A 13,942-nucleotide genomic window follows, 5' to 3' on the forward strand; every position below is an offset into this window, starting at 1 on the left:
AATTAGAAATTAATTAGACAGCTTTGTTTAACTATGCCAGAGGCAAGCACATTAAGAAATCATATTAACCTGATAAACAAGACACATATGTTGCAAATATTACAGAGGCATAATTATTAGTTTCAGCAATTTTTTATTTTTAAGCTTGCTATTTCTTTCAATCTGTCTAAAAGAATGGACTACACTAATGATACACATTAATTATGTCAAATCCTTTTATTGTGAAGCCTCATTAATTGTAAAATGTAGGGAAATACAAGTAAATGAGCTTTTCTCTGATGTTAAAAATGTACTAAGTTCTTAGGTTTTAAACCTCCTTCCTTCCAGATTTAATAAAATTTAAAAAATGTGTTTTCTATGTCCAAGTGTGACTGAGGCTGGCTGAGCTACCATTTAGGGCTTAAGAAAAGTGAAAAAATATGTTGTAGAGAAAACAGTGGTATTAGAGAAAGTTAACTACTTTCAATTTAATAACAATAATTAAATATACAGGTCTAATTCCAAACCTATACTTTTGTCAGCAACACAAATCAATGAAAATCCTTAAAGCACACATGATGAGTGTAAATTGCTTCTTGAACTATTATCAGGCTGCATTGAATTCAAATGCAAACACCACTTAAGCCTGAAGGTTAAAAATACATCAATAGTAGGTGAAGCAACATTATCTAATATTGTCTTAAATAAGTGGATAAAATAATAACTTTTAACAAAAATACTAATAATGCCATATGGGTGAACAATATTAACAAATATATAGTTACATATAATAATACTTATAATGATGCTATCACAATAATGATGATTATATCTGCTAATTTTTTCAAACCCTTATTTACCTTAACAAATAGAGGTCTCAATAATCTATATACATAGTAGTATGTTTAATTCTCACAGAGTACAGACAAATCATATTAGATGCTTTTGTAAAGAGAAAGTAATAAAAACAAGCATTGTAAAGAGAAGGACACTGGCAATCAGGGAAAGCTATTAGTCTTAGGTTATGTTGTTTGGTTACTTCCATGCATTCTTAACTGCAAACCCTTTTAGCTTTGGAGCACATGCCTTTAAATGGGTTAATCTTAGTTTATGTTTTGCAAGTTCATTTACCACTTCTGAAGGCAGATTCCTCTTGGAAGGTGGTTCTCATTCCAGCTGCAGAAGCATCGGAGGTTCCATATCCCACACTTTCAAAAACTCTTTGACTCTCCTGCCACGTCTTTTGAAAATTCCTCCTGAGTTCTTTCGGTGAATCAGAAATGTCTAAAATGTGGCCCGCGATGACGTCCTCATAGGTTGGCGGGGCATGCTTGAAGTCAAAGCCAGATTTGCCAGCTTCTGAATTATGTGTTGAAGACACTGTGGTCTTCGACCCAACAACTTGACCCTCAAATGCATCCACACCTGAGAAATGTTCACTTAGAGATTTTGTTTCAGAGTGCACACTGGGCTGCTTAACAGGACTATTTTCTAGCTGTCCTCTAGGACGATTGCAAGAAAAGCCTGTGAAACTAGTGTTTTCTAAAGATGTTACTCCAAACTCCTCCTTACAAAACGTATGACTTTCTTGTTTCACATTATGGCCTGCTTCTCCATTTACATAAACTCTTGTATTTGACTTTGCTTCAAAAACTGGGCTATCCTCAAATTCCTGGAACCATCTGTTTATTTCATTTTCATGGTCATTCATGAAATTTTCAGCCATTTGCACAGTTCGGTTGGCTGCTTCATACCCCTGAGCATCCTCCGACAGGCGAGGCCCTTCCACTTTGCGGATGATTTCAAATGAGTCAAAACATTCAGTACCCGGCACTGTGCCATTGGGGGCATTTACTCCATCTCTATGAACATAAGTCGCTCTTTTTTCTACTTTCCTAACTTCCTCTTGAGCTTCTATGGATTCTCTGAAGGAACCACTATCGACCCGATTTACATTTATAGGTATGGTTATTGTAGGAGAGTCTCTACCACGAGTTTCTATCTTAATTTGACGACGAAGAGTTGCGGGAGACTTGATGATCTCGGACCTCCTGTCTATAATGGGAACTGGGGTTACCGGTGAACATGGGAGAGGACCTCTGGATAACTTTGCAGTGGTGTCTTTGAGTTTGACAAGTTGTTCAGAGCGGCTCCTGGGTGGGGAAGGGGAAGGGTTTGCTCTGTGATTTCCAGATATTTGTGACACAGGTGTTCTTGGTGATGGTTCCGCAAAACTGTCCTTTTTAGGGGACGTAGGAAGCTCATCCTTAGTGGAGGTTTCTGGTCGCCGGGCAGTAGACTCAATTTTTATAAAAGTTGGTGATGGTGGGCGTGTCTTTAGAGAGGGAGGAGAAATCTTACTATCTTCCAATTTAATTTCCCGATGGGTTTTCACATGATTATTAGTATTTGTTGCATGATGGGTTTCTAGGTGGTGGTGCTGTGTGTTTTCTACGACAGTATTCTCTTTCCATTCCGTGTTTTTATCATAGCTAACATTAGTACTAGACACTTTAGGTGTTTCATCGAGACTAGTAGGTTTATTTCTCTGCCTGCCTGCTTTAGAGTATACCATGGCTGTCTGAATAACATTTTCACAAGACACAAGCATATCCTCTGCTTGAGTTTTAATATGTGTTATTTCTTCTTTGATTTTTTCTATGTTATTCTCCACAGCAATGCGAACTCCATACTTTCTTTTCTCTTCACTTAACAGCCACACTGGAATAATATTTAACAGGGTCTGAAATGTTTTAAGGGCATTTGTATCTGGCTCTGCTTCAAACTCTTTTACCCTAGACAGAATCTGTTGCAATTCTTCACGTTTTCTCAAAAATTCCAATATATTTATAGAACATTTTCCATTATCCATCTGGGATTCTTTCACAGAGGAAAATAAAGATTGGTTTTGTGTAATCTCTTGCTTTGAATCATTAGTATTAGAAAAGACTTGCTTCTGTTGTATGCCCTTTACACCAAGCCATTTTTCTTCCTGAAGATTATTGTCTGGCTGGGGAAATTGTTTGTGTTCAACCTGACTTTCAGAAGTCTTTACTTGTGTGTGCTGAATATTCTCAGTCTGAGAATGAAGACGTGTATCAGTAACCTTCGGCGTGACTAACGTTTGTGCTGATTTATTAAAAAGTTCTTGTTTTCTTTCAACTTTTCTTCCTTCTTCTTTTGGACTAATCATTGGTGGGCCCTGAATTGTTGCTTCACTTTCTAGAAGTTTCCCACTCTCAGATTCTCTGCTTTCTCTTTGCTTCTCCTGAACTATATTGCACCNTATTCTCAGTCTGAGAATGAAGACGTGTATCAGTAACCTTCGGCGTGACTAATGTTTGTGCTGATTTATTAAAAAGTTCTTGTTTTCTTTCAACTTTTCTTCCTTCTTCTTTTGGATTAATCATTGGTGGGCCCTGAATTGTTGCTTCACTTTCTAGAAGTTTCCCACTCTCAGATTCTCTGCTTTCTCTTTGCTTCTCCTGAACTATATTGCACCTACTTTCATAGCTTTTCCCTGAGGGTTCCATAGGCAATTTTATTGCTACTCTTTTTTCCTTCTCGGGTAATTGATAATATTTTTCAGCCACAGATTGCTTATTACTATATTCGGTGCTTGCTTCAGCTTTCTCAGTTTCCTGATGCTGCCCTTTGGTAACAACTTGAACATCAACTTCGGGTTGCTTTTTATGGCTTTCATAGTTGTGTGTGTCATTTAATTTGTGATCTAGAGTTGGAAGCTTGATGCTTCTGACTTTGAAACTTGGGGAAGCTGGTTTGCATTGGGGCATATGGAACTGCTCCAGATACTTATCCTGTTGTGTTTGTTCTGTGCTGCGTTCTTGGTGACTCTGTTTAATTTCACAAGCTGATTTAGATCGTATCATGTCCCTTGAGCTGAGTAAAACTTCCTTTTTCATGGTATCTTTGTCTTCTGAGGCTGCTAGGACATGTTGGAGTCTCTTGGTGGCAACTGTTACTGCTGGGGCTATGGAAAGTCTATCATCAGCACACACTCCTTGAACTTGAGAATGTCTTTGAGGGTCTGAGTGGGGTTGGGCCACAGTGACCCCGGAATCCATTCCAGGTCCTGGAAACTCCTCATTTGTTTTTTGTGGAAATACTTCCTTTTCCAACTCTGATGTATTTTGACTCTGGCATTCTGTTTTGGCTGTGTTGTAGCAAAAATTCTTATGTTTCTGTTTTTCAAGCTCTTCTCTTTGTTGTTTGTATTTTTCTTCAGCAATCATTAAAGGTGTCTTAAATTTTCTCATATAAGGTTTTGGATTCTGTTGTCCTGAACCTGCAGGAAATGAATGAGACTTTACAAGAGGCGTTTTTCCTTGTTTTTCTTTGTGTGGTAACATTTCTGGAACTGTCGGTGAGAGAGACCTTGTAGAGTCCATAGATAACTGTTTTCTTTCAGGAGCACTTTTCCTAGCTATGTTCTGCTTCTTCTCTGTGTGCTCACTGCTAGTCTCTGATATTACTCTTTTCTGATCCTTTGAGGAAGCAATTTTACATTCCATATCTGTCAGGGAATTTTTCTGTTCTACTCTTGGGGAACCATAGTATATTTTATCTTCTGTCTGCTTGAAAAACTTGGGTTTCGGTAATGTGGGAGGCGGCAGGCGTACTCCTGATTTTCCTGTTGTCGATTTAGCCTGAGAATGAATTTGCTGAGAACTTGAGGCTTCTTCTTGGGAATATTGTACCAATGATCCAGTGTGCTTTTCTTGAACAGAGGAGGGAAGCAGATGTGCTGGGTTTAGAGATGGAGTTGGAGGAGGGGGAGGTGGTGGAAACATTGGTAGACATTCTCTTTCAGATTTCTCCTCTTCTGGTGGTGGAGGAAGAGGGAGACCTGGGAAATTTTCAAACTCAGCCCTTATCTTCTCTGTGGACAGTGAGGGAGGAAACCCATTTTTTTCAGGCAACATCATTAAAGGAGGTGGAGGAGGAAGAGGAAATTCTATTTCAGATGATGAATTGGAAGGTGGAGGAGGAGGGGGAGATGGAGGTGGAAGAGAGCCCTCACTTTCTTTTACAATATTTTCAGAGTTCAAGTTGATTGGATTAAAGGCCATCTTCATGGCTAATTTTAAGTCTCTGGAAGTATTTGTCTTCATTAGAAAGTCTTGGCTGTTGAGGTGAAAATCAGTCTTCTGCTTCTTGTCAGTTGCCTTAAATTTATTGTGTTTTGGGGGGAGGACTTTCACTCCTGTTACATTTGATATGTCTTGATCTGTAGGCCACACTGGTTGAGGGTTCACATTCTTTTTCTTTATATCCTTATCACAATATTGCAACTCTTGCTTTAACATAGTTTGCTTCTGAAAGTCCCCTGAAACTTTGCAAGTTTCCTCAACTCTCTTGTTGACTGGACCCTGGGTTGGCCTGGGGTTAGAGCTTTGTGTATTTGTTGACATTTTAGTGTTCTTGGTGTTTTCAAAACTCTTTACAGGGAAAGACTCAGGTTTCTGGTGCTCATTCCTCGGCCCACAAGTTTGAGTCTGTTGCTTTCCGACTGCTCTATCAGGAGACTGGGCAAAGTTGAAGACTGCATCCTTTTCCTGTTCTCTCACTGCCTCTAGTTCTTTAGTTTCTAAACTTTCCTTAACTGACACAGTTGAAGTCAATTGCCTGCTCATATGTTCATCTCTAAGGTGTTGCCCTGCTGTGGCCTCAGTCCAGGCACCCATTATGTCCCCTGTTTCAAACATATCAAAGCTATTTTTAATAGCTTTGTGGTGTGAATTAGATAGTCTTGTAAGGCTTTTCTCAAGAGCATTATTGTTTTGTTCGCGATCTATGACAATCTTCACGGTACCTTTAGGGGCTCTTGGAAGATTAACCTCAGTTTTTTCTTCTCTTAAATTCTCATGACAAGATTTGCCTGTAGTTTGGTTGAGCGTGTCTGTTCCCCCATGCCACCTGGCTGCTGGCTCCAGTGGTCCCGGTCTTGGCTGAAGAAAACATTTTTTGTCTGTCTGGATGGCCATCTGATAAGTCTTTGTTTGCTGCTCTTGTGAGGATCCTACCATCTCTGTTTGTGCACCTTCTCGGGTTCCATGGGTTTTATCTACCTCTTTGAAAGCTCGTTGTGCTTCTTTCAAGTTCTTCAATGAGGCTTCAAGGTCATCGCGGATAAGCTCCTTTTTCAGGATTTCCGTTCTTGTGTTTGCAGTCTTTTCGAGGCATTCAATAGCTTTCTCAAAATCGTCAGGGACAGCGTCAGGCTGTCGAAATTTTGTCCATGGGTGGCTTGATTCCTTAAGTGACTTGAGGGTGGCCAACATGTCACCTTTTATAATTTCTTCCGTTTTAGCCACTGTTTTCTGATTTATGGCCTGGTTGAGGGAATTTAGGGTTGATTTCAGATCACCTTTTATAATTTCTTCTTTTGATGTCTTACAAGGTGTGCTCTGAGGCTCTGTCATGAAAACCTTAACAGTATTATGCACATCTCCTGGAACAATATCAGTTTCATTAACAGTACGTTCCACCTGAGACTGCCTCATATTTAGTGACAGTTTTGTGCCCTCTACATCACCACCAATTATTTCTTCCTTTGTTTCTTGTGTCCCAGCTGTGAGTGTTTCATTTGACCCTATCTGTAGTTGTTTGAGATAATCCAAAGCTCCAGCTTCTATGCATGTTGTAAAAAACTGAACATTTCCCTTCTCAGAGGCATCAATTTTAACCCTTTCAGATATTTTATTGTTTGATATGGAAGACAGCAAATTATGAATGGTATGCTTCACGTCACCCCGTATTACTTCTTCACGCTCAATTTTGTCACCAGCATTTTCATGAAGAAGACAATAGATGGTCATGTTAATATCTCCTCTTTCATCCTCCTGAATTAAAATGCCTTTCTTTACAGAATTTTCTTTGGAGAATAGGTTTTTGATTGCTTGTTGTATGTCACCACTCACTACCTCTTCTTTTTCAGCATGAAATTCTGTTGATCTGTTTAATAATTGAGTTTTGGTCAAACTAATATTTCCCTTTTCTTCTTCACTAACCATTATCTCTCTTTTTGTACAGTCTCTTTTGGAAAGTAGGCTCGCCATTATATTTCTGAAATCAGCCCTGATAATTTCCTCTTTCTGTATCTCAGGAGATGTTTGATTCATTAGCTTATATTTTGCCATTCGGACATCCCCAACTTCATCAGCTTCAATGATGATTCCAGGAGCCTCAATAACTTTTTGAGAGTAGAGTTCTTCTAAGGTTTCTTTAATGCTCTTGCCAATAATTTCCACCTTTTCTACCCTATTTTCATTAAATTCATGAAGGGGTGTAGTCTCAAATAGCCAAGTAGTTGTCTTGACATTAGAAGGAGGGATTTCTTCCTTGGTGATTTTTGAGATGCTTTCATCTGCTTCCTTCATAGAATCCAAAGTTTGATTTTCAAACAGCCATACTGCCTGCTTAACATCACCTTTTTGCACATCTTGCTGGGTGACTGTTTTGATATTTTCATATTCTGACTCTTCTCCTTTCAGCTCATCTATAGTGTGGGTTTCAAATAGCCAAGTAGATGTTTTGACATTGCCTTTTTGAATTTCATTGACACTTACAGTCCTTATATAAGCATTCTTATGACAATTTTCAGATTCAAAAAATTGTTTACTTGTCTTTACATCCCCACCTTGAATCTGGTCTACAGTGGGCACAATCTGATGTGATTCTTCTGAAATCTGATCTAGTGGCTGAGTTTCAAATCTGTATCTGACAGAACTAACATCTCCCTTCTGAATATCTTCTTGTGTGACAGATTTAATAACATACACCGTCTCTGATTTATTAATCGAGTCTAATGGTTTTGTTTCAAAAAGCCACCTTGTCCCTCGTACATCTCCATGGATTACCTCTTCCTTTTTAACTGTTGTCACCTCATGAAAATACCCTTCTCGGTCTTGAATTGCATAGAGTGGCCGGGTTTCGAAGAGCATTCTGTAGCTGTTTACGTCACCCTTGATCACCTCTTCGGCAATGGATTCTTTGGCACTGATATAGTCAGATTCTTCTTTGATCTCATCTAAAGAAAAAGTCTCAAAGATAAAGCACCCCTTTCTTACATCCCCACCTTGGATGTCAGTCACTGTTTTAACTAATTCATCGCCTTCTTGGGCTTCCTTTATCATATCAATGGGTTGGTTTTCAAAAAGCCACCGACAATGTAAAACATTGCCCTTCTGAATATCTTCAGTCTTGAGGGTTTTGATCTTCTTCAAAACTTCCTCTGAACCAGAGCTTATAGAATCTAAGGACTGATTTTCAAATTTATGCCGCATGCCAGAGACATTCCCAGCTTGGATATCCATGGGAATGGCCTTCATTTCCTTTCCTTCTTCTCCTTGTATGCTGTCCAAATTTTCTGTCTCAAAAAGAAAACATGCTGTACGGACATCCCTACCTTGTATGTCCTCCTGTTTTACAGTTTGCGATTTGACTGTTGCTTCTGAGTCATCTTTTATGGTATCAAGTGGCTGAGTTTCAAAGAGCCAAGTACAGGCTTTGACATCTCCCTTACAAATTTCTTCACTGCCAGTCACCAGTGAAACTTTTTCATAAAGTGATTCCATTGGCTGGGTCTCAAAAAGCCATCTACAGGTTTTCACATCCCCTTTAACAATATCTGTAGTTTGCTCAGTTTTACTTTCTAGTTCTTCCCCATTACTAAAATATTTAATTGAATCAAGTGGTTGTGTTTCAAACAGCCATTTAGCAGATTTCACATTTCCAGTTTGTATTTCTTGAGCTGATATTCCCCTAATGATCTGGAATTTATGAATGCTTTCATCAAACTGGTCAATGGGCCTTGTTTCAAAAAGCCACCTACAGCTTCTTACATCACCTCTTAGGATTTCTTCTTGCTGGACTGTCTTTACCTGATGATATTTCCCAAGGTGATCTTGAATAGCATATAGTGGTGTTGTTTCAAAGAGTGATTTATTTAACTCCACAGCACCTCTTGGGACTCCTTCCACCTCTATTTTATGTGATGCATCAAATTTAATTAAATTGTTTGATTCAAAGAAACGTGTGTAATTCCTTACATCTCCTCTGTCAAGTTCTTCAAGTTTCACTGTTTGTATATACTCTTTTTTATCTTCTCTAATCTCTTCCAGAGGTTGGGTTTCAAAAATCCATTTTTGGTGCTTAACATCCCCCTTTTCTTCTTCAGAGGCAGTGATTTTTTGAAGTTTTCCTACATCAGGGCTATCCTTCAAAGCCTCTATTGGAAGTGTTTCAAATAGACGCTTAGTAGTTTGTACATCACCCCCAATTTTCTCTTCAGATCTTAGAGTATCTGCATCAGGAACTTCGTTTAAAATGTCTAATGGCTGCGTTTCAAACATCCAACATTTCCTGGAGACATCTGTACCTATTATTGCTTCCTTTTCAGTGATGACCTCTTGTGAATCTTCTTTGATTTTCTCCAAAGGTTGAGTTTCAAATAACCACTTTGCCCTACTCACCCCACCTTTGACATTTTCTTCCATGGATATTCCTCTGACAACTTTAATTTCTGTGATATCCTTGTTAATTGTGTCCAAGGGCTGTGTTTCAAACATCCACCTGGCTGTTCTCACATCACCCTTTTCAACATCTTCCCTGTGAACAGTTTTAATTTCTAGTATTTGACCTAAACCATCTCTAATAACATATAATGGTTGAGTTTCAAAACATTTTATACTTCTCTTAACATTTCCCTTAATTTCTTTGAGCTCAGACCGGAGTTGTAGTAGGTGAACCTCATCCACTGAATGAAGCTGTCCGATTTGATCCAGATGTTGACTTTCAAACATGTATCTCACGGTCTTCACGTCTCCCCCAGTTATATCTGTTATGGCAGTTACCACTGGCGCTTCTTGACTTTGATGCATTTTATTCATTGAGTCTAATGGCTTTGTTTCAAACATCCACCGGGCTGTGCGGACATCTCCCCTGGCTAGCTCAGGAATTTTTTCAACATTTTCCTCAATGCCAGAAGAATGATCCCCTAGTGTATCTATGGGTTGGGTTTCAAACATCCATGTGGTGTACTTTACGTCACCAGCAGCAATGATTTCTTGATCAGCAATGCCCTTGGAGATGTCATCATTATCTGGAGAGCCACTGTTGATGGAATCTAAAGGCTGATTCTCAAAAATCCATCTGATGGACTGCACCTCCCCCTTAAGAATTTCATCCCATTCCAAGTGCTCTCTTTCTGAGTTGAGAGCTTTTTGAGAACTGTCATTTGTATTCTCAAAAGCGTACCGGGCTTGTTGTACATCTGCTGAAACTGAGCTCTCTGTGTTCACTTGACCGGAAACAATCTCAGAAACCTCACTGATATAATCTTTTTCTAAGTTTTTTCTCAACTCAGGATGAATGTGTTTATATAAACGGTTTAATTCATATAAATTTCTTTGCTTGGAATACAGTTCTTTGGGGACTGGTGGCATTCTAGGAGGGCTGGGCAATTCAGGGGACTGGGAAAATGCTGTCACATCTAACGGAGTTTGGAGTATATCAGGTGGGGGAGGAGGAAATTCTTCTGTCTTTCCCAAAGGACTGGCATGAAGTTGTGCCAGAGTTGAAGAAATGGCACTGTGGTCACTATATCTCACGGCTGATGTTTCCTTCCTCTGGCTGGTTGAAGAGCAAGAAGTGGAAGAGGTACCCACAATTGATGATGGCTTTAAAATCTCTTCATATTCACTTTCAATCTTTAAGGGAGAGAAAATCAAATCTTATAAAGATAGATAGAGTGGTGGAGACTTCCTAGGCATTGCCTTTCACCTGTCCATCTGTTATGACATCTCCATTGGGAACGACAGGTGATGTACTCCATTTAGAAAGAGAGTTAGGAGCAATAGTCAGTGTTTGTTACCACCTTTCCTGTAATCCATTTGCACATTTAGAGTTATATTCCCCATTCAATCCACCTACTCAGTATTTTAACATATTTATATAATCTTGATCACTTTTCCTCCTTTACTGAATGTGCTACACACAGTAATCTAGAAGGAAGTCATAAAAGTCTGAAAGTACTTTTGAGGGTTGTTTTGTCTTGTTAAGTCTAGTTATCTGACATTTAAACTTGGCTTTATTATTTTATCTAATGTTAAAGTTTAGAGAATACTTGATCCTTTCTTTCCCTATTTTCTTCAATGGAAAAAGTTCTGACGCCACTGCTTTTCTCTTATATAATAACATTTGTCTATGGAACAGAATAAATAATGGTTCAGAATATTTTTTCATTGTTGAAAAACTACACCAAACATTCAATAATTTGAAGATGCTATGCATTTGCATCTGATTTTATACATAATATGTTTCTGTATAGAAAAATTATCTTACCTTAATCTGCTTGGCTGGAGTTGTCTCTTTATCAGAACAAAGGACATTTTTCTGGGCAGACTTTTCAAATTGCTCTTTTAAAAACTTAGTTGAAACCTTTGGAATTTCTTCATCCTCGGGTGTATCTATGACTACAAACAGAAAAGAACACCAAGGATATTCTGTAATTAACAAACCTGACATTTGAGAAGCAATTAAAATGCCCTGGGAATCTTCTCATAATATAAGTTAAGTGAAAAAGTCAAGCTACAAGTGTATACATACAGCATTATTTCATTATGTAAGTTAGTATATGTCAAGAAATATACAAAGAAAAATAGTGGTCATTATCTCTGGATGGTAAGTTATAAGAGATGAAACTGCTGTTTATTTCAGTTGTATAGAGTTTCCAAATTTTCTATAAGCATGTTTTACTTTTATGTTCAGGAAAAGATAACAAAACATAAAACAAGAAGAGCAAAAGAATACAAAAGGAAGACTGACTTCCTTAAACACAAACAAAATAAAACCACACACAGATACAGTTAAGTAACATTTCATTCACAGCTTAAAACTGTCCTTTTAGCTTTTCAGGACAGCGAAACTTCTCATTCCTTTCATATAGGCAAGAGAAACCACACCCCTATTATGTAAACTTGCACAGATGTGCCTGTAGTCTAGTTTCATATCTGTAGGTTGAGAAGTGGACCTAAAAGTGCTTAAATCTGTTATTAAAAGTAATACAATCTAAATAACATTTCTGTTCTCAGGAAGCTTGGTAAACATCAAGTTTTATTGCAGTTCCCTGAGGCAAAAAAGTAATTCCGAGGGGGTTGGCTTACCACCTAGCTTTCAGTGTGAGTTCACCATTGGGTTGATGGTCAATGAACTATTTTAGAAACTTACTGCATCTATCTCCACTGGCAGAATCTAATTATATACAGAAATACTACTCTGTCCACTTTGGGACCATGAGTCATAGTGACTAACTTTACATAGTGAGAAGACTGTGCCTTGGAAGTCTTCCATTCAAATGCAGACACACGAAGAGAGGAAAGGTACATTGGGGTCATGTATTACCAGATCCTTACCTGTTTCTTGGACGTACTGATGGAACCGAGCAGCTTGGTTTATCTCCTCACTATGCTTTTCAAGATGAGAGATCTGCGTTTAAAGATAATTTTAAATAAATAATTGTTTCAAGAAGTTGATTTCAGTACTGCCCATGAATGCATCATTTCACAGTGACTTTCACCCAAACTTCAGTGCACATAGAAAATGCTAATTAAACACTGTTATCTAATTAAACACATAAATATATGTTCTGATATAACATGAGCCCATGTATTTAAATGCATGGGCTCATGTTATATCAGAACATATATTAATTGACACTTAAAGTTCACTCATATTTTAGGGTGTTTCTTTTGTTTTTCTAAGAATGTCAACTCCAAAATAGGGAAGGAGACAATGCTATGTACTGATATTAGATACATACAGGACAATAAAAGCAGTTGCATACAATAAGGTCAGAATTCCCACACACTTCTGAAAACTGTTCACAATGTGATGTCTTTCTAAGCAGTTACCATTTCTGTTCCTTGAACACCCATTTTGTGTAGTTTGGAAACTTCCTTTTCATTTCTTTCCATTTCCTGGCTGCTTCTTGAAATGTCAAGCTGGCTGCCGTGAGTTACCTCCTGAAAATGAATGAATGAGTGGATGAATGAATGAATGGATAGATGGATAGATGAATAAACAATACCTTAGGGAAACTCTGAGATTTTTAACTTTTTATTAATGCAATTTCAGTGACAGAGGCTTCTGAAAAAAAGGTAAGTTTCCTAGGTGTATTTGTTTGCTTGGCTGCAAATAAATTATCACTAAGTTAGTGGCTTAAAATTGCACAAGTTTAATATCTCCCAGTTCTGTAAGTCAAAAGCCCTGACTAGGTCTCACTGGGCTTTGGCAGATGGCAGAAGGTATGTGTTCCTTTCTTCAGCTTTGAGGGAGAATCTATTCCCTTGCCTTTTGCAGTTCTAGAGGGTACTGCTTTTCCTTGGTTTATGGCTCCTTTCTCTATCAGAGAGTTTCTTACACTGCCATTTCTCTGATTCTCTCATCTAACCTCCCTTCTATTGTAAGGACCTTGTAATTACATTGGCCCAATCTGAATAATCCAGGATTATCACCCTGTAAAAAAGTCAGCAGATTAACAGTCTTAATTTAATCTGCGATCTTAATTCTCCTTTGCCATTTAATTTAACATTTTCACAAATTCTGGGGATTGGGACATAGATGTCTTTGGGAGCCATTATTTTGCCTCCTACCCATGGTAAGCAACAAGCGTTAATGAAGTGTCTGGTACCCAATAAGAGAAATATGAGCCCCCAAAACAAAATGCAAATCCTTGATGTAAAGTAAATATACTTTGTTGTTTACAAGCCAACTTTTCACGTCACAGAAAGACATCTCGTCTTCAAACTGGCCATCTAGTTACATATCACAACCAGAGTTCAATTGAAGGATGTGACCATTAAATATAAACAATATAAACAGACCATATTGTGCTATTGTGTATCTCTGTCTTTTCACACACAGGCATACTTTTGGTCACGGT

General features: G+C 38.2%; 1 protein-coding gene across 1 annotated transcript in view; it reads right to left on the bottom strand.

Moving 5' to 3' along the window:
- XIRP2 (xin actin binding repeat containing 2) overlaps positions 1-13,942 on the bottom strand; it is a 46,547-nt gene that overhangs the window by 3,523 nt on the left and 29,082 nt on the right. Inside the window, exons 3-7 of the mRNA XM_037044549.1 lie at positions 12,912-13,022; positions 12,414-12,486; positions 11,344-11,474; positions 3,303-10,709; positions 1,111-3,085 (exon numbers count right to left, since the gene is read on the bottom strand). Of these exons, the coding sequence (XP_036900444.1) occupies positions 1,111-3,085; positions 3,303-10,709; positions 11,344-11,474; positions 12,414-12,486; positions 12,912-13,022 (9,697 nt within the window). The remainder of the gene's footprint in view (positions 1-1,110; positions 3,086-3,302; positions 10,710-11,343; positions 11,475-12,413; positions 12,487-12,911; positions 13,023-13,942) is intronic.

Source organism: Sturnira hondurensis, unplaced genomic scaffold (assembly GCF_014824575.4).
Source record: "Sturnira hondurensis isolate 20B ecotype Veracruz unplaced genomic scaffold, ASM1482457v3 Scaffold0004136, whole genome shotgun sequence".
Lineage (NCBI taxonomy): Eukaryota > Metazoa > Chordata > Mammalia > Chiroptera > Phyllostomidae > Sturnira > Sturnira hondurensis.